At 45.7% G+C, this 25,013-nt stretch overlaps 4 protein-coding genes across 4 annotated transcripts; all 4 read left to right on the top strand.

Annotated features, from left to right (window-relative positions):
- The first annotated feature begins 3,612 nt into the window (after window positions 1–3,612).
- Window positions 3,613–4,359, top strand: LOC120670695. The gene has a single exon (XM_039950850.1). The coding sequence runs from the start codon at window positions 3,797–3,799 to the stop codon at window positions 4,169–4,171; it is 375 nt and encodes a 124-aa protein (XP_039806784.1). The 5' UTR covers window positions 3,613–3,796; the 3' UTR covers window positions 4,172–4,359.
- A 4,108-nt stretch (window positions 4,360–8,467) lies between these two features.
- LOC120670694 (putative nuclease HARBI1) lies at window positions 8,468–10,080 on the top strand. Its single transcript, XM_039950849.1, has 2 exons — window positions 8,468–9,417; window positions 9,499–10,080. The coding sequence occupies exons 1-2, from the start codon at window positions 9,288–9,290 to the stop codon at window positions 9,921–9,923; spliced, it is 555 nt and encodes a 184-aa protein (XP_039806783.1). The 5' UTR covers window positions 8,468–9,287; the 3' UTR covers window positions 9,924–10,080.
- Window positions 10,081–12,034: 1,954 nt separating this feature from the next.
- LOC120670696 lies at window positions 12,035–13,006 on the top strand. The gene has a single exon (XM_039950851.1). It carries the CDS (start codon window positions 12,131–12,133, stop codon window positions 12,488–12,490), a length of 360 nt encoding a protein of 119 aa, XP_039806785.1. The 5' UTR covers window positions 12,035–12,130; the 3' UTR covers window positions 12,491–13,006.
- Window positions 13,007–13,938: 932 nt separating this feature from the next.
- LOC120670665 lies at window positions 13,939–14,873 on the top strand. The gene has a single exon (XM_039950821.1). It carries the CDS (start codon window positions 14,247–14,249, stop codon window positions 14,589–14,591), a length of 345 nt encoding a protein of 114 aa, XP_039806755.1. The 5' UTR covers window positions 13,939–14,246; the 3' UTR covers window positions 14,592–14,873.
- The last annotated feature ends 10,140 nt before the right edge of the window (window positions 14,874–25,013 follow it).

The following is a 25,013-nucleotide window of genomic DNA, read 5'->3' as shown; positions in this document are numbered from 1 at the left end:
GCAACCTTCGTGCTAGTAGCAAAAGCTCTGACATTCTCCAGGGATCTTCAATTCACAGCAAACAAAGGCCAAAACAAATGCGAAAGCATTCAAGGATTGGGGGATAAAGATGTGTGAGAAAATACAGTAAAAGTCGAAGATCCACCGGGCAAGCGCGGCTGCGATGCCTGCGGCAGCCATCCAAGGCGGCAGTGGCCGACAGTAAAAGTCGAAGATCCACCGGGCAAGCGCGGCTGCGATGCCTGCGGCAGCCATCCAAGGCGGCAGTGGCCGACACCGACGAGCTGTTCCGCACCAAGCACATACCAGAGATCCGCGCGGCGAAGGGCGCCACCCGCCGCGAGATCTCCGCTAAGAAGGAGCTCCGGCAGCTCATCGGCCGCAGCTACCAAGTCCTGATCGACTCCGCAGACTCCAACCTCCTCATCAAGCAGTCCTCCGACTCCATCTCCAACAACCTCTCCCGCATCTCAAGCATTGGAAACCTACAAATAAATTCTAATAAATTGAATATGTTTAATCAATGAATTATTCTATGCTATTGCCTAACAAATATAATATTATTACCTATATCAGATTACTAAATTGGTATTGAATAATCACTAAACTGCTTGGCTTCAACTTAAATGCTAGAAATCATATAATATCAAATAATACTGAGTTTCTTTGTCTTGTTTGTGCTCACATTTGCTTATTTGGGATTTTTCAGGACCATCAAGGCATCAACAAGGTAGTGTAGTTTATTAAGCACAACCATTCATGAATCTAATGATTTTGGTAAGTTGAGTTTAGCTCCTATGTGGAATTTTTAGCAAATGATGATTGCACACATAGCATTTACTCCTATGTGGTCAGATCATGCTAAAGAACTAGGTTATGTGTCAAATACCAGTGCTAATAGTTATATATTACCTAGTACTTTAGGCAATCACTGAAAAATAAATTATAAATTAAACATTGCTTAATTAAGTAAACTATTTTGCATGGTTCATAATCATATTATTGCCTAATCAGAACTATGTTATTATCTAATGAGGTATATTGTTTTGGATAATCCGGAACCATTTCTAATTGTTTCTTTAAGTTCCAATTCATTTTTATTGCCAATATGAGAATCATATTTGGATCCGATTTGGCTGAACTTTGTACGCATTTTCCTCTACTAGGGAGCCTTCTGCTAACAACAAACTGAAACTAGTGGTGGTAGAGTAGTAGCAGCTCACATTTCCCCTGTGCAAATCGATTTGGGAAGCACTCTATGAGCTTCTGGAAATTTTGAATTCATGCAAGCAAACTAGTTAATTGTGCCAGCTGGCCAAACAAGTGGGTGAACTGCAACGGAAAACTCACACAAAAGAAAACGCTAATTAGTCAACTTTATATGAGGGATGAGCACGATCAACAAGAAACAAAGGAAATATTTAACTCGAGCAGGTTGCTGGCCATGAGGAAGGAGACATCCGTGTTGTCATCCTCGAGCAGCACCTAGCTATCATGCTCCTCCACCATCTCCTAGTCGGCCACCTTGCCATACAGCTTCTCCTAGATGCAACATAGGAGCAAGCGACGGTGCATGTGAGCAACATATGGAACAAGGCACAGAGGCATTTCATAAAACTGCCAGAATTAGAACCCTATTTATCACTGAATAATGTGCAATACTAGCAAACAGATATTTCATAAGCTGTATTTACTCCCATGGTGTATTGATTCAATGAAGCTAACCTGAGCCATAACCACACGGTAGCTAAAATGATTGAGTAGGAGCCCCATGAAAGAACACAATAGTCCCACATCGTGCATCAGATGAACCTAGAATGTATTAACAAACACATGTGACTGATAATTTGTGTGTATTTTGATATCCAAAGATTAATTATAAATAAGGGTTGTGGTTACAGTCATTGGTTCATTTCATTGAGAAATTAGCGGATGAACTGATATAGCACCTATAGCTACAAAAAAGCAGAAATGCACTATTTCACTTTCCATGCTGAAAGTTCAGAGTCATCTTGCATCTAATCTCCGTTAATGGGCTGCAGTACTACTTTTGTTGGTCTGGCACCATACCATCGAGTGTGCCTCAATCTATCATGCAAAAAAAGATGAACAAACATTACATGTTCCCTCACGAACCATCGGAACTATCTTGATCTCTGACATACGAACCATCAAAACTCTCCTGGTCTGAAATACAAACCATAGGAAGAGGCGGAGGACGGGAGACCTCACCTTGCCGGCGTAGTGGTTGTGGATCTAGAGCACCGGCCTAGGCTCCGCCTTGGCCCGTGCGCGGCTGCGCCGCAAGAGCCGCATGAAGGACGCCAGGCTCGCCTCCATCCTGAGCATGTTGAGGCAGTCGTGCTGGGGGAGCCGCCGCCAAGGCGCTTCCTCGCTGGGGGCGTGGCGTGCGCCCTTGCGGGGCCACCGCGACTCCGCGAGCACCGTCAGGGGCTGCCTCCATGCGCGCCCTCGCCGGAGGCCGCCGCAGCGGGCACCCTCGCCTGGGCCCGCTACTCCCCCACGGGGCGCCGCCGCTCGTCAGGGAGGACGGGGCGCCGCCACTCGTCGGGGGATGGGGTGCCGCTGCTCACCGGGGGACGCTGCGCCGCTCCCTCACGGGGGGTCATGGCATGCGCCGGCGGCGGGAGATCCCACCTCCACGGCCTCCTTCCATTTTCTGATGTGAGACAGAGAGAGAGGAGTGCGAGAAAGATGGGGAACACCGTCGGTGGTGATGATAAACCTGTGCTGTAGTGCAGAACTGACGATAGGATGATCACCTATCGTGTATGGATGGCAGATAGTGCCGGCCGTAGCGAAACAAAAAAATATGGCGGGCGGTCGCGAAGTCTTTACCTGTCTTTACCTTATTAGAGAGAGAAACGCGTGTTATCTTGGATGGACACAGACACCGGGGTCAGTATCAGCTGTGTCGGGAGACAAAAGCAAGCATCGTCGTCGTAATCAAAGCTTATCCGTCCGGTAAGTAAACTACGGTTGGATCCAGGTGCTAGTGGATAAAAATACTAAATTTTAGCACTACTTATTCAAACGGAAGTGTCAATAAGATGGACTAAACTTTAGCTAAGCCGGAATCAGCTCCAAAGACCCGTTGCCGACGCTGCTCGCTCCGGCTCCTATCCACTTGCTGTTGCAGGTTGCAGCCTTGCAGGTCGGTCCGCAAACTGAATCCGAGGGCGGCGCGCGTCATTGATAAATCTCTCCTCTTCTTTCCGTTGGCGGTGATCAGGCCGGTGACGAACTACGAGCCACGTCCGCCGAGGTTTCAGTCCCGCCTCTTGTTTAGTTGCAAAATTTTTAGAGTGTAAAACACTGTAGTACTTTTGTTTGTATTTGGTAATTATTATCCAGCAAACTATACAATTAGTTTTTTATTTCATATAGATTTAATATTTTGTGCATGCATTGAAAAATTCGATGTGGCAAAAAATTTGTAAAATTTTGAAATTTTGGATGCAGACACAGATCAGGCAACCCACGAGCCACGCACCTGTCCCGGGAAACTACCACCACGACCCACGGACAGAGCTATCCGAGCTCTGTGGGTTGTGCTATATATACATAGTCGGGAAACGCAGGCTTCTCGGCTCTCCGACGACTTCCACTCAACTTTCAGATAAGGTCCTCTTCCAGGTCCAGCACCAATCTTTTCTTTCCAAGAAATCCACAACCAATCTTTGCTGCACACGAGTCACTCTGGACCAGAAGGAAAAACCAGCTCGCTCGCTCCATCTGCCCGCCGCGCCGATGGTGCCGCCGCCGCCGCGAGGGCATGGCGGATAACCGCGACCGCCTGGCGGCGCCGGCCTGGGCGACCACGGCCGGCCTCGGCTTCCTCACGCTCAACTCCGGCCTCGCCATCTACCGCGCCGACGGCGACCCCGGCTCGATCCTCTTCGTCGTGGGCTCCTACGCCGCCCTGCTGCTGCTCTTCCGCTGCCTCCGCGACTACGAGCGCGCGCCGCCGGGGTCCCCCGCCAGGGAGCGGGCCAGGCGCGCCGTGTGGCCGCTCACCGCCCTGCTCACGCTGAGCTTCGCCTGGAAGGTCGCCGCGGTGATGCCCTCCGCTGCCGCGGCCGCCGTCGTCTGGGGCCTTGCCGTCGCCACCACCGCAGGAGGTTTCTTTGCTCTGTTCGTCCGAGCATGAAAGAAAGCCTCTTCCTTTTGTACATAGCTGTGTGCCTGCCATGTACAGAGAAGTGCTTACTGTTCTAGTAGCTGTGCTAGTTGCTGACTTGGGTTTGTAACCTCTCTGTAAATTACTTACTACTTTGTTATGTGACTGCCCATGGCCAGACTATACCAGTATGTGCAGTGGCACCTCTCTGAAGTCAAGCCCATCAGCGACCATCTTCAGAATCACCTTATCCAAAATGGAAAGATATGCAGGATCATGGCTCATGGCCGCGGAGCGACTCCAACTGAGGTCAGGAAGTAGGCAAACGAAGCCTCTGATCTGATCCCTGAAGAAACGCAAAAAACAGACCACTACGATCAAATTGAGCTTTTATCTTAAAAAAAAACACTTCAGTTGGGGTCAGTCTAGGTTGAGTGCTACTTGCCATTGTGAGCCGGTTGGGCTGGCCTAATAAACAATGCTCGGTTGCCTTATTACGATTTATTTCCTCTCACAGAATATTATTTATTTTACTAATTAATTATTATTTATTCTACCAGCTAACAGGCTCAATCTCTATATGCCTCTAATGAAAAGCTCTGACTGCACCAGTGTCAACGGGCCGCTCCACCACCACCACCGTCCTGCTCATCCGTCGGCGGATGTAGCGTCGCTCCCAGAGCAGTGTCAAAGGAAGACGATCGCAAGGCGCCCATTCTTTGGTTGTCCTGTCACTTCTGGAGCGAGCGGCGTCATTCATCCTGCAGCTGCAACCACTTTGCCGTTGCTCGCCATCTGCCAATGCCGCTTGTAGTCGACGTCACACCAGCTGCAAACACTCGAGAAGCCTGTCAACATCACTACTGTACATCAGAGTCGCTTGCTCCGAACAACAAGCAAGCAAGCAGGATGAGGGCGTCGAAGCATATCGTCCTGGGGTCAGTCAAGCACTGCAGAGACGAGAGGTCTTGACCTTGCAGCCGCACGCTATCGTGGCGACTGGGGAGGACGACCGCGCGGCAAACATTTCCGCGAAATCCACCTGACGAAGTGACGTGCCCCCCTATCTGGAACACCGGAACACGTAGCTAGGCTTCCCGTGGGTGTGCCAGCGGCCGGGTCCGTGTGCGCCGCCGCGGCTTCGCACACGCTCTGCCCGGTTCGGCATCGACACGCCAGCTCCAAGTCCTATAACGTTATCCTTTCTTCTTTGTTGCGTACGGAGTATGATAAAAAACCGACCAACCTCGACTCCCATGTCCACTGCTTGTTGCAATCGTCTACCGTGCCAGGGGCGACCTGACCTCCGTGCTCTTGGTGCCCGCCTCCTACCTCCTGCTGCTGCTCCTCTTCCGCCGCCCCCGCGGCTACGAGCGCGCGCCGAATTTTCAAAAAAAAAAACTGCGTGCGGTGTTCTGTTGTTTAGTTTTCAATTTTTCTTACAATATCCGTTTCATCAAATCTTCAGACATATGCATAGAACATTAAATGCAGTTAAAAAATAACTCATACAGTTTAACTGTAAACGATGAGACGAATCTTTAAAACTTAATTAGTTCATAATTGAATATTAATTGTTAAATAACAACGAAAGTGCTATAGTATCAAAACTCAAAAATTTTCAAAAAAAACTGTAGATACTCCAAGTACAGCGAGAACCTCTGTTCGACATGTGTAAGCTACCGCGATAGTACTTAGATAATAAATAACTCATTGGACAGAAGTTACTTTTTTAAGAGAGATAGAAGAGTTATTTATCCCATCCAAATAACTGATGTTAAAAATTTGACCATCCATTAAAATGTTGATCATGTAGTTGACAATCACTCACCTATTATACTGGCTGTGGTTGGTGGCTGGTGCTAATTTAATATGAGAGAAAAGTACTACTGCTGGCAAAAGTGTGTGATGGAATTCGAACCCAGACTGTTTACTCCACAATTGAACTTTAATAATACTTTATATCAAATATAAATATGAAAATAAATATGATATCAGTAATATCCGTTCGTATTCGATCCGTTTACTTCTCTACTCTCGTTGTTCTATGAAAAGTGTAATTTTGTGTTTGAATAAAGTTTCACAAAGAGTGTAATTCTGGATGTTAGATCTTAACTATCTTATTAATTGGTTAGATTTAATTTGCGTGCAAAAACTAGCGCATGTGATAAATAAATAAGGGCATGTGAGTATTTTTCATGCCACCATTAATTTATAGAAAAAATTAGAATTGCACTCTTTGCAGAAGGGATAGAATGCCCGAGCGCCTTTTGCATATCACCCGGCTTAGTTTTAGGTGGGAGCCGAGGAGGATCGCGCGGTGATCCCCACCGCAGAAGAGATGGGAGGTGCAGATTGCAGTGACGGCGGGTCAAGACTCTTAAGGGGGTGTTTGTTTCCGCTTATAAGCGGATTGTGGATGAGAATAAGCGAAAAGCCCACCCAAACGCTTAGATTATTTTTGGATTCTCTGGGCCGCCGCTTACCACGAAATCCAGAAAACAACTAGAGGCCCGATTCTCCCCACCGGTGCTCAGAACCCGCGTAGCCCATAAACGAACCGCTTTTTCCTCCCGTGCCCTCCTCCCCGAGCGCCTCCCTCCGCGAGACACCTCCCCGCTGCCCGTCTCTCCCTGTGCCGGCGCGCCTCCTCCCTGGCCGTGCAGGGCTCAGGCGCCTCGGAATCGTGCCATCGTCCCTCCCTGGTTCCAGATCTGCGACGAGCGCCGCCCTACGGTCACGGAGCATGCCTGCGCCGGCCATCTTCCCCCAAGGTTAGCAGCACCACCGGCCTCTGCTTTGGCTCCGCACCGCCAGAAGGTCTCCCTGTGCCGGTGCGCCTCCCTCCCCGAGACCCCTCCCCACCGCCCGTGGTCCCTGACCCCCAGATCTGCGAGGAACCAGAGCAGTCGCCGCCCTCCCTGCCAAGGTATGCCGCCGCACTTGTTTTCCCTCCTGGAGCAGCACCACCGGCCCATGACTGACGGCCTTTCAGTCCACGTTTGGAGTAGCGCCGGCGACACTGACTGACGCCGGATCTACGCCGCCCACCCCTGCAGTGCGCCGCCGCCACCCCTGCCGTGCGCCACCGCCGCCTCCAAGGTACGCTGTCGCCCCTGCAGTGTTGCTGGAATGTGGATTGGACCTGAGCATAGTTTATTTTTGAGCTATTTATGCTGGCATTCTATGACCTCTGGAGTAGTATGAGATGCAAAGATTTGTATGAGATTCCAGTTATCTTCGTTATTTTCTGCAATATGGGTATATCTTCAGAAACATGAATTGTTAGTTGGAATTTTGATTAGTCAACCATGCAGTTATTTAACAAAAAAATTTGGAATAATAGACCTTGTATGTTTAGATGGAAAAATCAGGAAAGGTTGTAGCAAAATAGGATTCCTTTGCTGCCAAAGTTTTCAATGATATCTGCTGCGAAGAAGTTCTTGCCCACAATCGCCCTCAACAATGTTTGAACAATGTGGGATATGCAAATCTGGTTCAGAAATTTTATGAACGAACCAAAAGGCCATACACTGAAGGGCAAATGAAGAACCGATGGGATGTACTGAAAAAAAGTATACACAATGGAAGACCTTAAACTTGAGAGCCACCGGATTGGGAAGGGATCCCAATACTAGTTGTATTGTTGCTGATGATGATTGGTGGAAGGAACAAGAAAATGTGAGCAAATTGTCTACTGAATGCATTAATATATTTTGTCGGCAAAGTTTCTATTCTTCAACAAATTGTCTAATGAATGCATTAATATATTTTGTAGGCCATGCCAGGATGTACTTCTAATTTCAGATTTTTACCATTTGAGCATGAGGACCAAATGAGAATAATGTTTGAAGCTGTTATAGTTACAAATGAGACCTCTTATGTTCCAACTAGGCATGGCAATGATGATGAAATTGGGGAGGGTGATGTTGTCGGTAATGATGTTGCTGGTAATGATGATGGAGAGATATGTGTGATTGGAACTAGTACATAGAGGAGGGCAGGAAAAAGGGCTGCACATCACTCACCTAAGGGAAAGAAGAAGAAGACTTTCAGAGACTAATGCATGAAGCGTTTGGTTGAAGCATATGAGATTAAAGCTCAGAGTAGTAAACAGTCTGCTACTTCACAAGTTGTTGATCTTTTTAGAGATGAGATTGGAAGTATGTTGGAGCAAGTCATTAATGATGGGGCTGAAGAAGGGAGTGATGAACACTTCTATGCTACACAACTTCTTACCAAGAAGGAGAACCGTGATGTCTTCATTACACTGAAGACACCAAATGGAAGGCTGAGTTGGCTAAGGAGGGCATGTGAGAACAGGAAGAAGCATTAGTGTGTTTTTTTATTGTCCTTAAGTTGGTTGTGTGAGACATTTTCCTTGCATCCTTAAGTTTGATGTGTGTGATACTGGAGTATTTGTTTCATAAGACATTTATCAGTTGTGTTGTACCAATAAAAATTTGGCTTGCTAATTGTTACTTTTTACAGGCTTTCATTATCTATGAGTTCTTCTAGCTGTTCTAGTGAATCTGGAGACACTTCTGAGTCTGAGAATGCCATGGTTGTGGATGAGTCTGATGATGACGATTTTATGGTAGCAATGGTTGCTTTGGAATGGATGGCATCAGGCAATCTGCACAACAAGACAATGCATAATTCTTCATTACCTGTCATGACAGGTATACAGTGGGTTGAGTTAACACTACAAAATCCAGTTGATTGCTATGACATGTTCAGAATGCGAAGGTCAGTTTTCTTACGGGTTCATGACACCTTGGTACAGAATTATGGATTGAAATCAAGCAGAGTATTTTGTAGCAAGGAAGCCTTAGGAATGTTTTTATGGGCTTGTGGTGCACCTCAATCTTTTAGGCAATGCAGGAACAAGTTTCGTCGATCGTTAGAAACTATTAGTAGAAAATTTGCAGCAGTTCTTGATTCCATTATGAGATTAGCTTTTGATATTGTGAGGCCAAAAGATCCACATTTTGGTACAATCCATCCTAGACTGCAAGAAGCAAGGTTCTAGCCGCATTTTGAAGATTGCATAGGTGCAATAGATGGTACTCATATACCGGTAACTGTGTCATTAAGTGAGCAACCCAAATACATTGGTCGCCATAAGTATGCCTCACAAAATGTGATGGCGGTATGTGACTTTGATACGCGGTTCATATTTGTTGTCACCAGTTGGCCTGGTTCTGTTTATGACACTCGTGTACTATTGGATACGCTAGTCACATATAAGGACCAGTTTCCGCATCCTCCTCATGGTAAGAACAAGTTGCGGGCAATTTATTTTTCGATCAATAATTCCTCATTGCTATGTAACATGACATAAATTTGATATGCAGGAAAGTATTATCTTGTTGACTCTGGATACCCTAATAGAAAAGGATTTCTTGCACCCTACAAGGGACAAAGGTATCATGTTTCCGAATGGCGTCATGGTCACCAACCAGTGGGATTGAAAGAGGTGTTTAATCATGCACATTCATCCCTTAGAAATGTGATTGAATGGTCATTTGGAGTTCTAAAGATGAAGTGGCGCATTCTCAGGAACTTGCCCAGTTATCCAGTTAACAAGCAGTCCAAGATTATAGTTGCTTGTATGGCGCTTCACAATTTCATTAGGGAATGTGACTTACAAGATCCGCATTTTGAAGAAGACGTTGAAGATGATAGTCCTCATCCAACTTATGATGACGATGGTGGTACTGGAGATGATGTCGATATGAATGCATTTCGTGATGCAATCACTACCGCTATGGTTTCGTGATTTAGTTTATAAATTAGTTGTATCCATCATTTATGTACTCAATGTTTAGAAATTAGTGCTGGTACATCTCTTGGGCTAATTGTGATATTAATCTATTTGACCTAATAGTAATATAATTATGTAGTCAAGATTGTAAAAAATTATAAGAATTATTGAATTCTGCTCGTATTTAGCGAACAAATGAGATATCATCAGCCTAAAGGGTATTTCAGACTTTATACCACTCAGCTCAGAGAATCGGCTCAAAATAATCAAGATTGTCAAACACCCAGCTTATTCAGACAGCTGTTTCTCCAGACAGCTGGCTTATCTCAGAATCCTGATTCTCAGAAAAGCGAAGTCCAGATAAACGGAAACAAACAGGGCCTAAGTCCCCGGACGGCCGCGAGAATGATGTCATCTCTATGCACAAATGCGTCGCTACCGTCGAGTACCGATCTACTGTTGGGAAAAGTCTTAAAGAGACAGAACAATTATAATTTCGTCTACAGGTTTGAATTATCTCAAGAAACTTTTGTGGTTTTGGTTTTTACAAAATAAAAAAGTTTGCCTGACAGATCTGAATCACTAGTAAATTGATTTCGCTCGCTAGATTTATCCTTTTTCTTGTCTTATCTTACATTTGTTAACTATCTATATACAGGGGCGGGCCCAGGATTTCAACAATGGGTATTCAAAATTAGGAAGGACAAAAATATTTTTCACAGCCAAGGATTTAAGGCACACAAGTGATCATAACTTAAAATTGTTCAACATAGATATGCACTAAATGATCAACATATCATGTGGGAATAGAACAACAAATGATAAGAAAACTTACAATTCATAGATTAACTTTTTGATCCTTGCTACTTTGGAAAGAAGCGATGATGTCCTTATCTTTAACTTGCAAGAATAATTCCCTTTCAATGAATGTAGCCAAGCAATCATTCAAATATTTCTATCCCATCTTGGTTCTCAAATTGTTTCTCATAGAATTCATAGCAGAAAAGATCCTCTCAACCCCAGCTGTTGTAATAGGGAGGACTAGCACCAATTTCAGCAGTTTGTAAACAATTGGATACCGAAAACAATTATCGATTTTAACTAACATCATAGACAAATATGCTAGACTTCTCAAATTGGTGAAGTTTTCAACATTCCTCACATCATTGATATAGTGGTTCATCATTCCTCACAATCAGTCACACTTACCGAAAGAATCACTACTTGTCTATTTCACTAGTCTCAAAATTCCGACACTAGAAATTTAGTTTCCGATTGACAACCTTGCATGTGCCTGTGCCCTCTGCTCACTAAGCTCGGTGCTCACCGTGGCCTCCAGTCTCTTGCCCAGTTGCCCACAGCCGCACAGCGGTGGACCGGCCGTCGCCCGTCGGCCCAGCGCGCCGCCACCGCCCGCAGCCTGCGGCCTGGCTCCGTGCCCCATCGCGGCTCTCCCCAATTTACCGAATCCCCGTGGCCGCATCGCCATGACACTCCGTGCACGCCGCGACAGCGACGGCACGATGCCCGCCTGGCGCTGGCTCACTGGAGCCAGCTGCTTGCCTACTCGTCATGCGCTAGGGTTAGAAAGGATTGGAGATTTGGGGGAATCAGGGATATGTGCTGCGCCGAGCACCGAGCCGCACGGTACAGCCTCGTCACGTTCTCACGAAGGGAGTGGGAGGCAGGCCACGGCGCGAATTTGGGCCGGATGGGCTGGTGGAGGCGCGGGAGGTTGGGAGAGCCATAAGTTATGGGCCAAAATTTCAATATTGTTGCTGTGTTCATTCTTTTTTCTTTTTTCCAATACATATGCATGCTATACACTATATATATAAAAAATTTGCTCCAAATAATGGGTATTCAACTGAATACCCTTGAATCAAAGTGGGCCCGCCCCTGTCTATATAGTTCCTTTCAATCCTCTAATAATTAGTCCCCACACTAGAGAAGTTTATAAAATATTTATTAAATACAAAACATCCAACCGTCCATTTTTCTAAGCATTTTAATTTCGGCAAAAAAAACTCATCCACATGCATCAGTTGACGTGTCGCGGTGGTGGGGCCAGGCATTTGCAGCCACACGTTAACCCTTTTTGTCTCCAAAAGCTTCCTACAGTAGTAGACGTCTGGCCAGAGACCACACCTCGAAAAGCCTGTCAACGTCACTACATTAGAGTCGCTTGCTCCCCACAAGCAACACTAGCTAGCAGCTCTGCCATGGCGGACTTTGCGCCGAACTGGGCCACGAAGGCGGGGCTCAGCCTGCTCACCGTCAACTCGGCGTTCGCCATCTACCGCTCCGGGGGCGACCTCGCCTCCGTCCTCTTCATCTCAGGCTCGTACCTCGCCCTGCTCCTCCTCTTCCGCCGCCTCCGCGAATACGAGCACGCGCCGCCGGGGTCCCCGGCCAGGGAGCGGGCGAGGCGCGCCGTGTGGCCGCTCACCGCGCTGCTCACGCTGGGGTTCGCCTGGAAGGTCGCCGCGGTCATGCCCTCGCCCGCCGCGGCCGCCGTCGTGTGGGGCCTGGCCGTCGCCACCACCGCCGGAGGCTTCTTCGCTCTGATGGCCCCGGGCTGAGAAGATCGATCGACTCCCGTGCTTCCGCCGCCGTCCAGCGCAGCGGTTAATTTCCTCTGCTCAGCCGCCGCCGTCGGCTATGGATGTGCTAGCTACCTGATATGTACAGCGGAGAGCTTGGGATGTGTGTATGTAGTTGTGTATGCTACTAGGTGTCTGGTACTGCCTTTGGCTTCCTCCCTTCTCCTACCTGTTCGCTGTGTTGGTGCTGGAGACTGCTGCTGGAATGGTGTTAAAAAAACACTGCTGGTTAGTTGGTGGCTGGAGGCTGCGGCTGGAGTTATATGAGAGGAAAATACTATTATCTGTTAGTTGGTGCTAGAGCAGAACAAGTAGACAGTAGAGTATTCCGTCTAGTGTTTTTTCTCCTCCACTTCTAGTTGGGTGTTTCTTTTTCCCTGGACGTGATTGCCCCCCCTACTAGTATTTGCAGCTCTGTTTGTGTATTATATTCTGCCCTGCTTGTAAATTTCTGTGACATCAGCGGTGCAATAAAACGACTTTGCTGCCTATAAATATGAGCCAGGCTGAGGAAATTGCTGCCATTTCCCGTACAAGACGTATCGAGGCCCTGTTTAATTCCCACCCCCACCCCGTAAACACAAAAAAGCCGTAAACACATTAAAGTGAAAAGGAATCTTACTAATTTGAAGTACTAAATGAAGTCTATTTACAAAACTTTTTACATGGTTGGGCTGTAAATCGCGAGACGAATCTAATGAGCCTATTTAATTCATGATTTGCAACAGTGATGCTACAGTAACCATCCGCTAATTATTGCTTAATCATGGATTAATTAGCATCATTAGATTCGTCTCGCGATTTACAACCCATCTGTGCAAAAAGTTTTGTAAATAGACTTCATTTAGTTCTTCAAATTGGTAAGATTCTCACGCAATTTTTTTTTGCGTTTACAGGTAAAACAACTAAACAGGGCCTGATTTTGAACTGAGGCCTCCGGGGTCTTTAGCAGCAGCTACAGCTGGATCAGTAGACCGTTACCACCTGTCCCCTTCGGTGCTTGGCGCCACTATACGTCAAAGACGAACGGCATTACCGCACTAGATGTACAGGTCATCCGCGGCGACGCCGCGACCTTTTCTAGTCATGTCTGATACTGGGATGCTTATAATTGTCTTTCAGTCTCGTATTTTAATCTAGGGTCTCACTGGGGAAGCCAAGCTTGCTAACGAAGAGCTGTGCTGTGATGGGGGCGTCAAGGTATGGAGACGACGGGAAGGGAGGAAGGAAGCAGAGCAAAACAGAGGAAGCCGGAGCAGGGGACATGAGAGTCCAGAGATGACGGTCGACGAGCTCACTACGCAAGGGCGAATCCAGAGTCCAGACTGAGACTGCGGTTCTTCCCCCGCGGAGGCCAGACCTTGCCTTCCGTCCCCGCCGTTTGATCATTCGCTGCCACGCGAGGACGCTACGGTTTCAGCCCGATGTTCTTCCCTCGGTGTGGCCAATCCGCCAGCCTCGCAAAATGATTCCCCCTTCCTTGTTGGATATTTTTTACACCTCAAAGTCCAGAGCTCTGGAAACTTCCTGACCTCTCGTCGTGATTACAGATTTTCCCGTCGAGACAAATCGGGCACAACAACCGCCTTTCTCGAATCCAATCCTCCTATAAATGGCGCGGTGGAAACGCAGCTTCATGTCCGTCGCTGAATTGGCGCATACGGGAAACATCCTCGGTCGCAGCTCCCGCTCTACCAGCCTCTCCTAGCTCGTGCTCCGCCTCCGCCTGGCGCCCATGAACTTTGCCCGCCACGGCGTCCTCACCAAGCTCGGCTTCGCGACGCTGACCTGCAACTCAGCGCTCGCCATCTACCGGTCGTGGGACGACCCGCGCGCCGTCGCGTTCGTCGCCGGCGCGTACGGGGCCATCGCGCTGCTCTTCCACCTCCTCCGCGGGTTCGAGGAAGGGGGCAGGGGCAGGACGACCAGGGCCGCGGTGTGGGCGCTGACGACGCTGCTCACAGCGATGTTCGCGTCGTGGGTGGCCCCGCTGATGCCGCCGGCCGTCGCCGCCCTGGTCTGGATCATGGCTGCCGGAACCGCCGGCGCGGGGTTCTGGGCCTTGTTCATCCACCGGTGAGGAAGCGTCGGCGCGGATGCTTCGTTCCTCGCTCGTGCTAAGCGGAGCAGTGGATCGATCCCAGCCCAGCATGGAATGAAATGGATGGAACCGACTCTCAATAATATGTCTGACTGTAGCGAAACATTACTGTTAATTTTGAGGTTCAGGTTGCTTGCTGCAACTAACTGCGGTTGTGACTACGGAAACATTTTGAAAACTTTGTTTGAGCATGCAAACTGCCGTTGTACGTGCAAGTAGTGTGTAATCGAGCTGTCTACAGAAGCCCTAGTGTATTACTTATCCTCTGCTACATCTGAATTTTGGAACAGTTAAATCTTCACCAATTTCGGTTTTTGAAAAAAAAAATTCTTTCATACTTTTTCATCCAACAGTTGTATGTACTACCCCTACTTCTTTGCCCATCCTTCTACCTTTGCGCAGCTTAGTTCGTTAAGTGACGTGGGCTGCGGGCTCATAAGTTGGACTCTGAGAGTCGGTTAGGCCTAGATGGATTCGTGTGGTGTCCGGTCCATAGGCAGCCACGGCCCACGGTCGCCCCGCAGGGTGTAACCAACATGCCTTATTTGAGTCATTTCGAGTGATTTTGATGATTGAGTGATAACACAATCAATGGAACTAACGAGTTTGCAAGTTCATATATGTAGGATTATTTAGGTCCCTTGGATAGAGCCCAATGCACCGTCAAGACGTCTAATGCACCGTCGAAACGAGATGTCCAATGTACCGGACGAGGTGTCCAACCCACCGTAGAGAATATATTTGGAGTGTCCAAATGACCGCTGCGATGAGTTGGACAAGTGCAACAAAAAAATAGAAAAATGGCAGTTGGCTCGGATGATCCGAACACTCTAGGGTCGGACTATCCTACCAAAAAACTCGGTTAATCCAACGCCCTGGAAAAAGGGTCGGACAAATGCTCGGAGCATTTACCAGAGAGTTTGTTTCTCGAGTTGAAAATTTTGCTTCGGGATCGGATGATCCGACGCGTGGTATTTGGAGCGTCGGAGTAATGGTCGGATCAATGATCAGAGACGTTATCTTGGAATTCAAATCCAGCCTTCAGCACCGGATGATCCGACATACTATTCAAATAGCGTCGGACTAATTCGTCGGACAAATGACGTTAGCAATTGGTTTGAAACTCAACGGCTGCCGTGAAGATGACAGTGGGGTCGGATGATCCGACGCCCTTCTTAGAGCACCGTCGGATTATCCGACGCCTACGTAGAAAAAGCGGTAACGGCTCAAAACGGCTAGTTCGACTTGATGGGCTATAAATATGCCATCCCCCAGTCATTTTGGTGTTGCTAGAGTTCAGAGAAGTCCCACACACATCTAAGAACACATCCAAGCCACATTTTTAGGTTTAGTGCTAGATTAGCTCTTAAGTGAGTAAGAGACAAGGTTGTGTGCCTTGTGCGCTGGTTCTTGAGTGAACCAAAGTGTATCTCGGTGCGCCAGCCATCCTTAGAGTCTTGGTGGCTCGCCGGCAACGTCATCGACCCTCCGGCTTGTTGTGGAGCGGCGACGATATCGTTGTACGGGAGACGTGGAGACCCCATCCTTAGTGGAGAAGATTCTTAGTGGAACCCGGGGCCAAGGTGACCGTAATGACTTGCAAGTCTTGGTGGCAACGCAAGGAGAGTCCCGGAAGAGATTTGGTGGCCGAGAAGCAATACTCTTTGTGAGTGCTTCAACAACATGGATGTAAGTGTGCCCTTGTGGCTAACCGAACCACGGGATAAATCCTTGTGTCAAAGAGTTTGCTTTCTCTCATCGCTCTTTTAAGTTTTCGTATTTACTTATTGCAATCTTTGCAATCTTTGTGTGCCTTTACTTTCTAGAGTAGAATCTTGATAGAATTGGCTATAGGTTGCATAACTCTTTTGGGATGAGGGTTTTCACACTAGAAAAACTCTAGTTGCATATTTATGTAGTATGACTTAGTTTATTTTATATGCAAATAGTTGGAGTTTGAGGTTAAAATTTTTAGTTCGCCTAATTCACTCTCTTTTTTTAGACTACGATCACTCAATTCCTTTCACAGAGGGTCAACGCAGACCGGCAGAGGCAGCCCGGTCTGACCTCGACAGTCTGCTGTCTCCAACAACCCGGATTCCGGAAACAACCAGCATTTACGCCTTTTGTTTGGCCGGCCGTAGCCTAGCAGGCATGCTTATTAGCTTCAAAAAAAAAAACAGAAGGAAAAGTCTCTGTCTGTCGGTTCCTGCCCAGTGCTTGCGCGGGAAGAAAGGAATCGAATCGAGAGGCATAGAACCGTCATGGGATGACATGCACCGATGCCAGGCACGTCGACAGGTCATCCGCCCGCCCAGCGGCCACTGCCAACAAACAAGCAAAGCTTCCCCGTTGACCCGTCAGCGGTAGTCAAGGTCGGTTCGGTCCGGTCAGAAACTTGGGACCGACGTTGGGCTTACTGGACGCGTAAAACCGGTACGGCCCACCAACTTGCTCCGCAAGGCCGCAACACTTGATTTTTTTCTGTCATGTTGTTCATTTCTTCCCTGACTCTGGCAATGAACCACGGTTGAAGTGGGTGTCTGCGATCTAAAATCCGACAATAATATCTAGGGGTTGTTTACTTCCCAAATAAAAAAAATTTTGGATGTCACGTCAATGTTTGACCAGATGACGGGAGGGCTTTTCGAACTCTAATTAAAAAATTAATTTCAGAACTCACTTGGAAACCGCGAGACGAATCTTTTGAGGCATTTGACCGCATCATTAGCACACGTGGGTTATTGTAGCACTTATGGCTACTCATGCACTAATTAGGCTCAAAAGATTCGTCTCGTCGTGTACATCCAAGTTGTGTAATTAGTTTTGTTATTTAATTACATTTAGTGCTTCGTACATGTATTTAAAAGGGAGGTGAAAATTTTTAGGTGAAAATTTTTGGTAACTAAACGGGCTCCTAGTATGCTGGTGATCGAACCCTGAGTCAATATTTAATGGTTGCACGAGCGAGACAAGGAAGCATGAGCGGCCCAGGACAATCCAGCTAGTCATGCTTCTGCCACTGCTGCTGTGCGTAAGGAGTGTACTCCACGTCAAGCCGTTCTGGCAAAGGACATTCCGATCCATTCCTTCCTCGGCGGATTTGTATTTGGCTACTGTAACATTTTCATTATTATTTGACAACCAATGTTCAATCATAGACTAATTAGACTTAAAAGAATCGTCTCGTCATTTACAGTTGAACTGTACAATTAGTTGTTTTTTTCAACTACAGTTAATGCTCCATGTATGTATTCGAAGATTCAATGTGATAGGTACTGTAGGAAAAATTTTAGAAACTAAACAGGGTATTAGACAATGAAAAAAAGATCCAGCTACAAACCCCTCCAGAGAGACATAGTCCACAATTATTACAAACACTCAAAGTTTAGATCACACTATGTTTAAAATTAAAAACCAATGCGCAAAATGAAAGGACCATCTACGGCACGCAAAGAACTGCATAGCTAAAGATTCTAGAAGTTGGCATGCTTCGACTAGCCGTATTCTTCGAACATTCCAGGGCGGATCTAGCGGTCCCTTAGACCCCACAAACAATGGACCTCCCCTCTTGAACCCCTCCATTTTTTAGAAGAAAGGAGCAAGAAATAGAGGAAGAAGAAATGAAGGACCATCCCTCCTCCTTAATTTATTCATGGATCCACCAAATTTAGACTTCTCTTAGAGTAACTTTTCGTCTTGGTGTCCATGAATAGGCATGATAATCTATAATACCTATAAAGTTAGTCATCACTAAGAGTCATTAATTCTATTTCTCTCAACATGCAAGTTATCCACATCATCATCCACTAGGACCTTATCCCCACTAAGAGTCATCTATAACTTTTATAAAAAAAGCTCCCCACTACAACTCATTAATTGCTATTTCTCTTGACATGCAAGCTATTCACATCACCGCAAAATTTCCACCATTCAATTGCCATAAAATCTTTATATCGGTCCATCCATCTGAAAGGGAACCCAATAGACTCATGCTTCCTTTCGTCTCCTGAAATCAAGTTTTAAGCACCACTCAACAACTAATACTTCCACTCAGTTGATGCCTTTAAAGGCTTTACTATCCTCGGTAGCTAAAAAGATCGGGTCCAACATTATTTATTGTAGTTCTTTGTTAGTTTCTCAATAATTTAAATTTTGATTCCATAGAAAACCACGTATGTATCATGCTCAGTTATTTATCAAATTAAATTAAATTTATAGAATAATCTACCTTCGTGTAAAAAAAGACCAACCCTTAACTCTCTCCCGACTAAATATGAAAATCATAATTAAAAATTATATAAAATATTCCGCGGCAACGCGTGGGAAATTCACCTAGGCAAACCACATGAGCCGGTTCGACATGAAAGCGACTGGTTCCTTCGGATGCAAGGATCCTCCTCGTTTGGCCTCTATTTATACTTGCCCTCCTCAGCCACGAGAAAGACTCCCTCCCAAGCCTCCTATTGGCATCCTACTATATGGATCGGAGACAAGACGCGCACACTGCGTGGCTTGTCGTCGCCGGCTTCCTCGTCCTCACGCTCTCGTCCGGCACGTCCGCGTGCCGTGCCGCTGCCGCAGGGGATACCACCACGGTGGCCTTCGTGGTCGCCAGCTACGCGACTCTTCTCCTGCTCTTCGCGTGCCTCCGCGCACACGAACGCGCGCCGCCGCCGGGCGAGGCGGCCGACGGCCGACGCGGCCGTCTCAGACGCGCGGTATGGTCCTTGTCCACCCAGCTCACCGTCATGCTTGCGTGGCGGGTCGCCGCTGTGATGCCCTCCTGGCCCGCTGCGCTCCTCGTCTGGGCTCTCGCCGCTGCCACCACGGTCGGCGGTTTCGTCTCCTTGTTTCACCGACGTCCTTAGCAATGTTAGCATGGCTTGTGTTTTCGTCCAGTCAAACATCAAGCAAAACTAGAGTTGGAGATGATCATCATATATGGTCTACAAAGACATTGCCGAAGGGGAAATCAGATGGTACTGCGAAATACCACAACAAGAATTAGCCATAAACTGATGATGTAATGTAAGTGGCCTCTTATTATTTGATTTCTCGAAATGTAAATGGATATTGTTTGTATGGCAATGTTGGATCTGAATCTATTGCTCAATAGATCTTTGGATTGGACTTTTGAAAATATCTGTATATATATGGTCTTGCAACTCATGCATTTTTTTTCCATTAAGGCAAACTGCTTATTACAATATATATTTTAATAGTAAGAAACAATACAATTACACTCGATACACACACACAACGAACTCTGTAGGTATCTATAAAAAAACACAATTGTATAATATCTATGTGTCGTAAAGTGATCGTACCAAAACTAACAGCATCTTGCAAGGATTTGGGGTAAATGTTGGAATCTCTAGCTCTTTGAGGAAAGAATAAACCAAAAAAAAACCCCACCAGCTATTTTTCTACATGCATGAAAAGGGAAATAAAAAGAAAAAATACTGGCTCATGCAGTCATGCTGCATCCAAGCAAGGATGCACAAAACCGTTTAATTAGCATAATGATCATACAACCTACAGTTTTGCCAACCTCTATATACACTGTTGAACCTCCACAAACGTTTTGCAAAGATGTTCATCAATTATTCCTTGTATTTATATATAAAGCAATTACGTAAAACCATACCCTTTTGCAATTCCAATTTCGGTATTTGGAAAAAAAATTATTTCATACTTTTTCATCCAACAGTTGTACGTCTTCTTCTTCTTTGCTCATCCTTCTACCTTTGCGCAACTTAATTCGTTGAGTGAAGTGGGCTGCGGGCTCATAAGGGCAATTACAACAGTTAGCCGGCACCTTGTAGACATGCAGATTTTTTTTTTTTTGCCAAAACACCCTCCCGGCGCTCATTAAATGAAAAAAAAGAGCCATGTCGTCGTCTCGTTCAACTATGGCAGCGGCGCGTGCTCCGAAGGCAATCGACGAGTCTGCGCGCCCATTGTATGATTCGCTCCCGTTCATCATCGGTGTGGCGGATCCCATGCGTGCGCGGACCATGCAGCAAGAACAGAAGTGGGCAGCGCGGTGGTGCAGGAGCTGCTCAAGGCAGAGTCGCAACGGGAGCGGAGAGCCAAGGCGGCAGCGCAGAAGCGGAAGGCCACGGGAGTGCTTCTGCAGCGTCGGAGCAGAAGGAGAAGGCCTAGGGGAGCTGCGGCGGCGCCGTGCTTCTTTCGGTGCTGATCCCCGCTGAGTGTTTTAGAGATAGAGAAAAATGAATAGTACAAGCTAGCAAGGAAAAGATGTTTTGTAATACTTGGGTGTTTATAATTTTGTGAAATTCATAGTAAAATAAATATAGGTCTAAATATTTTCAAACTTGTTTTGTTGGATCTGTCTTGCGTGATGCTATACATTTAAAAAAAATGACTACCCATGCTACTGTCCTGTGTTTTTATATATAGATTTAATTGTGCTTGGGTGTTTAAATGCATATTAAATTATGTATTGATCCAAGAAAATGTGAAACAAAGTTTGTTAGACTCCTTTTTAGATTTACATTTCAAAACTGTAACCTTTACTCTTGAGAAGTATTTATTTTTTGCTTTTTTAAATGTATTTCTTACTTAGTGCTTGAAAATTGAGAAATGTCTAGTAAATTACAGAAAAATAATAAAATAGCAAAAACCACTTTTTTCATTTTTTTTCTTTGTCTAGATGTAGAATATGAGAAAATTAAATTTGTTATGTTTTCTGTTTGTTTATATGCCTTTTATGATTTAATGTGTTATAGGTGGCTTAAAATTTGCTATGAAGAGCCATGCGAATTAATGTTTGTATACATTTTATGATTTAATATGTTATATATATAAGATTCATACGAATATTTGAACGTATTGTGCATTCTCTCATTTATACAACAAAATGGCTACAAAGATCAATTATGCACTAGATCATCATGAGTTTGTGTGTCAAATGATGAATGAATCGCCCCTGCAGACAGCTGAACAGACAGCTATTGTATAAGCTGTCTGTTCAGCTGTTTGTTTGTGATAAAAAACAGCAGATGTCTGCACTGTTGTACTTACCTTAAGTTGGACTCTAAGAGTCGTTTTGACCTATTCCGTCCCAAAAAGACCGTAATTCTTTGACTCTTAGAAACTGTGTTTGACCGCTCGTATTATTCAAAATTTTTATGTATATTATAAGAAAAATAAAATATTATTAAAATATCATTAGTGATGTAATAAGTCATAACAAGTTAAAGAATTACAGTCTTTTTTGTGACGGAGGGAGTAGGTGGATTCGTGTTGTGTCCGGTCCATAGGCAGCCACGGCCCGCGGGCCACGGTCGACCCCGCATGGTCAAGGCAGAGGCAGTTGTCTGACCTGGACAGTCTGCTGTCTGCAACCCAGATTCCGGGAACAACTAGCTTGACTACGACCATTTACGCCTTTCGTGTGACCGTAGCAGCATGCATATGGTCATAGTTCCTAAAAAATTTCAAGATTCCCCGTCAAATCAAATTTTTGAATATATGTATAGAGCATTAAATGTAATTTTAAAAAATAATCAATAGCACAGTTTAGCTGTAAATGATGAGATGAATTTTTTAAGCCTAATTAGTCCATGATTGGACATTAATTATCAAATAAAAACGAAAGTGCTACATTAGTCAAAAAATCGCGAATTTTTATGATTAATCTATATTTAGTACTTCAAATATAAAAAGATGTCTTTTCAAAAATTTTACATCCTGCATCCAAACAGGGCAGGATGGAAATTCCATGAGTGTACTCCACGTCAAGTCGTTCTGGCAAGGAAATTCCATGACTTGCGTCAACCAATAACCACACTCCATTCAGACTAGTTACTACTTACTAGTACATGCTGCCTTCTTTGGAGCACCATTAGCTTAGCTTGGTGGCCAGGAAAGCAGAGGAATCATGCGAAAACTCTGATTTGTTCTCGGCTACCGTGGGAGACTCAATCGTGTTCGTTAATTATGTATCGAGATTTGTGTTATCTTATCTCATATGAGTGTATTATCATATATTTTCATTTTTTTGCTTCCGTATCTCAGTACATGTTTGCAGTCCCCGGCTCTGATTTTGACAAGTTGATATGTGATTGACATAAAGGTCTCGGGGTCGTGAAAAACGGGGAGGTTTCACTGTTCACTTTTTTTTGAACTGCCAAGCGATGATATTTTATAGTTAGTGTTGTTAGCCGTTGCTATTACTGAAATATTTTATTTTTTTAATTGCCGCTCCTGCTAGGAATAATATTTTATTGTTATAGTATTACTTTAATAGTGGGATGAAGCAAGTACTGGTACGTGATATCGATACATACTGGTACCTTAGCAATAAATTTTATATAATATTTCAATTATTTACCATATACATTCTCCGTACAAGTATAAAAACTGTCACATATTCTCACTTGTGATATCACATATACACCTTTACAGACAAAGAGTAACAAACTCTTTGAGAACCAACTCAAGTTTATAATATTTTAATTAATATTTCCATTATTTACAATATACATTTCTCTAACGCCTTACTATTATTTCATAAGGCCTCATAACTAGTACAGCCTAGTACCCCTTCACCACAGAGTCATCTAATGCTCAAACCAAGCAACTGGTACCAGGGGACACCACCGTGAGATGATGTTCTAGGTGCTGAACCTTAGCAATTTTACCTCATATCACATGGTACCAGCCGCACACACATCAGAATAAAAATTAAGTTCTAAGTGTTGAACCTTAAGCAATTTTATCTTATACCACATGGTACCACATGCACGGTTCGGCAAGGCGTTGTTCCGCGGTCGCCTACGCGCGATTAGGCGCTGGGCGAAGGGGTCCCGCGGGGCCTAGGGGGGTAGGCGCTCCCCTAGGTGGCGGCGACGCCTCGGCGGGGAAAGGCGGGCGCCCAGGCGCGCGGAAGTCGATGAGGCGGCGCAAACGCGACGCGGAGGCGGAGAGGAGCGAGCGCCCGCACGCGCGACTGCCTGGCGGGAGAGGAAAATTGCGCGGGAGCGCCATGGCGGGAAGGGAAATAGCCGGCGGCGGGGGATAAAATGGGGCAAGCCACACTGGCGCTAGGTTTGGAGAGGGAAAGAGGATCTCCTCACCGCCGCCGCCACTGAAGCTCGTACGGCCGCCGTGAACCAGATCCTTCCTCGCCGCCCGCCATGGCCCTGTGCTTCTCCCTCACCGTCCGCTCGCCTTGAACTCGAGCTGCTCACCGCCGGCAGCTGCGACCCAAGGGCCAAGGTATGGTCTCAGCCGCTCCTCTGCTCCCCCATCTCTGCTTCTTGCCTCCTCCCTATGCCATCCTCTGGTAGTACTCTGCTCATCCCTCTTGTGCTCAACTGCTGCTTGCTTCCTCCCTCGTCTGCTCGAGTTCTCCTCACGGCCTCAGGCCCTCGCCTCCTCCCTCCCCCCTCCTCTCCTCTGGTTGAGCCCACGCCTCCTCCCTCCCCCTCCTCTCCTCTGGTTGAGGCCCCTCCTCTGGTCGATGTGCTATGAGCCTTTACCTTTTGTACCCTGCATTTGCATGTTCTGCATTTCATACTTGAGTACTTGTTATAAGCCGCAGATCAGATCCTCAGTTTCTGTCAGATCAATACAGTTTAGTCAGCAGAGTCTCTTTTTTTACCCTGCGTGATCTTTGATTGATTTATAGTTTCTATATTGCTATGATGTGTTAAGTTATAATAGTTCCTGTGTGTTCTTCTTTGATTGATGAATAGTTTCTATATTGTTATGACATGTTAAGTTATAGTTTTTCCTGTGTGTTCTTTGATTGATGAACAGATGATGCTATATTGCAGGCACATAATGGTGCATTTTGATCTAAGTAAAGCACAATTTTTCTTCAGCACCTAGCCATTATTTGTTGCCTGCCTTTATAAGCATTCAACTAGTGAGCAGCTAGCCATTTTGTCTATGCCTAGCTGCATTTAAAAATATTAATATGGCATTTGGATTATTGAAGAACAGTATTACCAAAACTTAGAAGTATGCTACTTTTCTGGAGGTGCTACCATTGCTGCTGTTCACAGGTTTCAGTCCTACATATATAAAATGGAGATATTATGGCATTCCTAGTTGACCTTCCAGTTTGAGTGCCATTGCTGTTTACAGTTTCAGTGTCTTCAGTTTGACATATAAAAATGATGTCTACAGTGGTGCCATTGATGTTTATGATCTGATCAAATATTTGTTGCCTGCCTATGTTAGCATTCAGTTTTGTTTTTTGTTGCTGATCTCTTATCTATAGTTTTGTTTGACCTTTCTGAGTTCTATTTTTGAAGCATATTATTGAGTGGAGCTTGATCTGAGTTCTCATGATTGAAATTGCAGATACACACTAAGAGGAGAAATAGGCTTACTACAGCCCGCCTCAACAAATTAGTTTTCATA

The sequence above is a fragment of the Panicum virgatum genome, chromosome 4N, assembly GCF_016808335.1.
Source record: "Panicum virgatum strain AP13 chromosome 4N, P.virgatum_v5, whole genome shotgun sequence".
Classification (NCBI taxonomy): domain Eukaryota; kingdom Viridiplantae; phylum Streptophyta; class Magnoliopsida; order Poales; family Poaceae; genus Panicum; species Panicum virgatum.
This window is presented reverse-complemented; position numbering and strand designations above follow the sequence as displayed.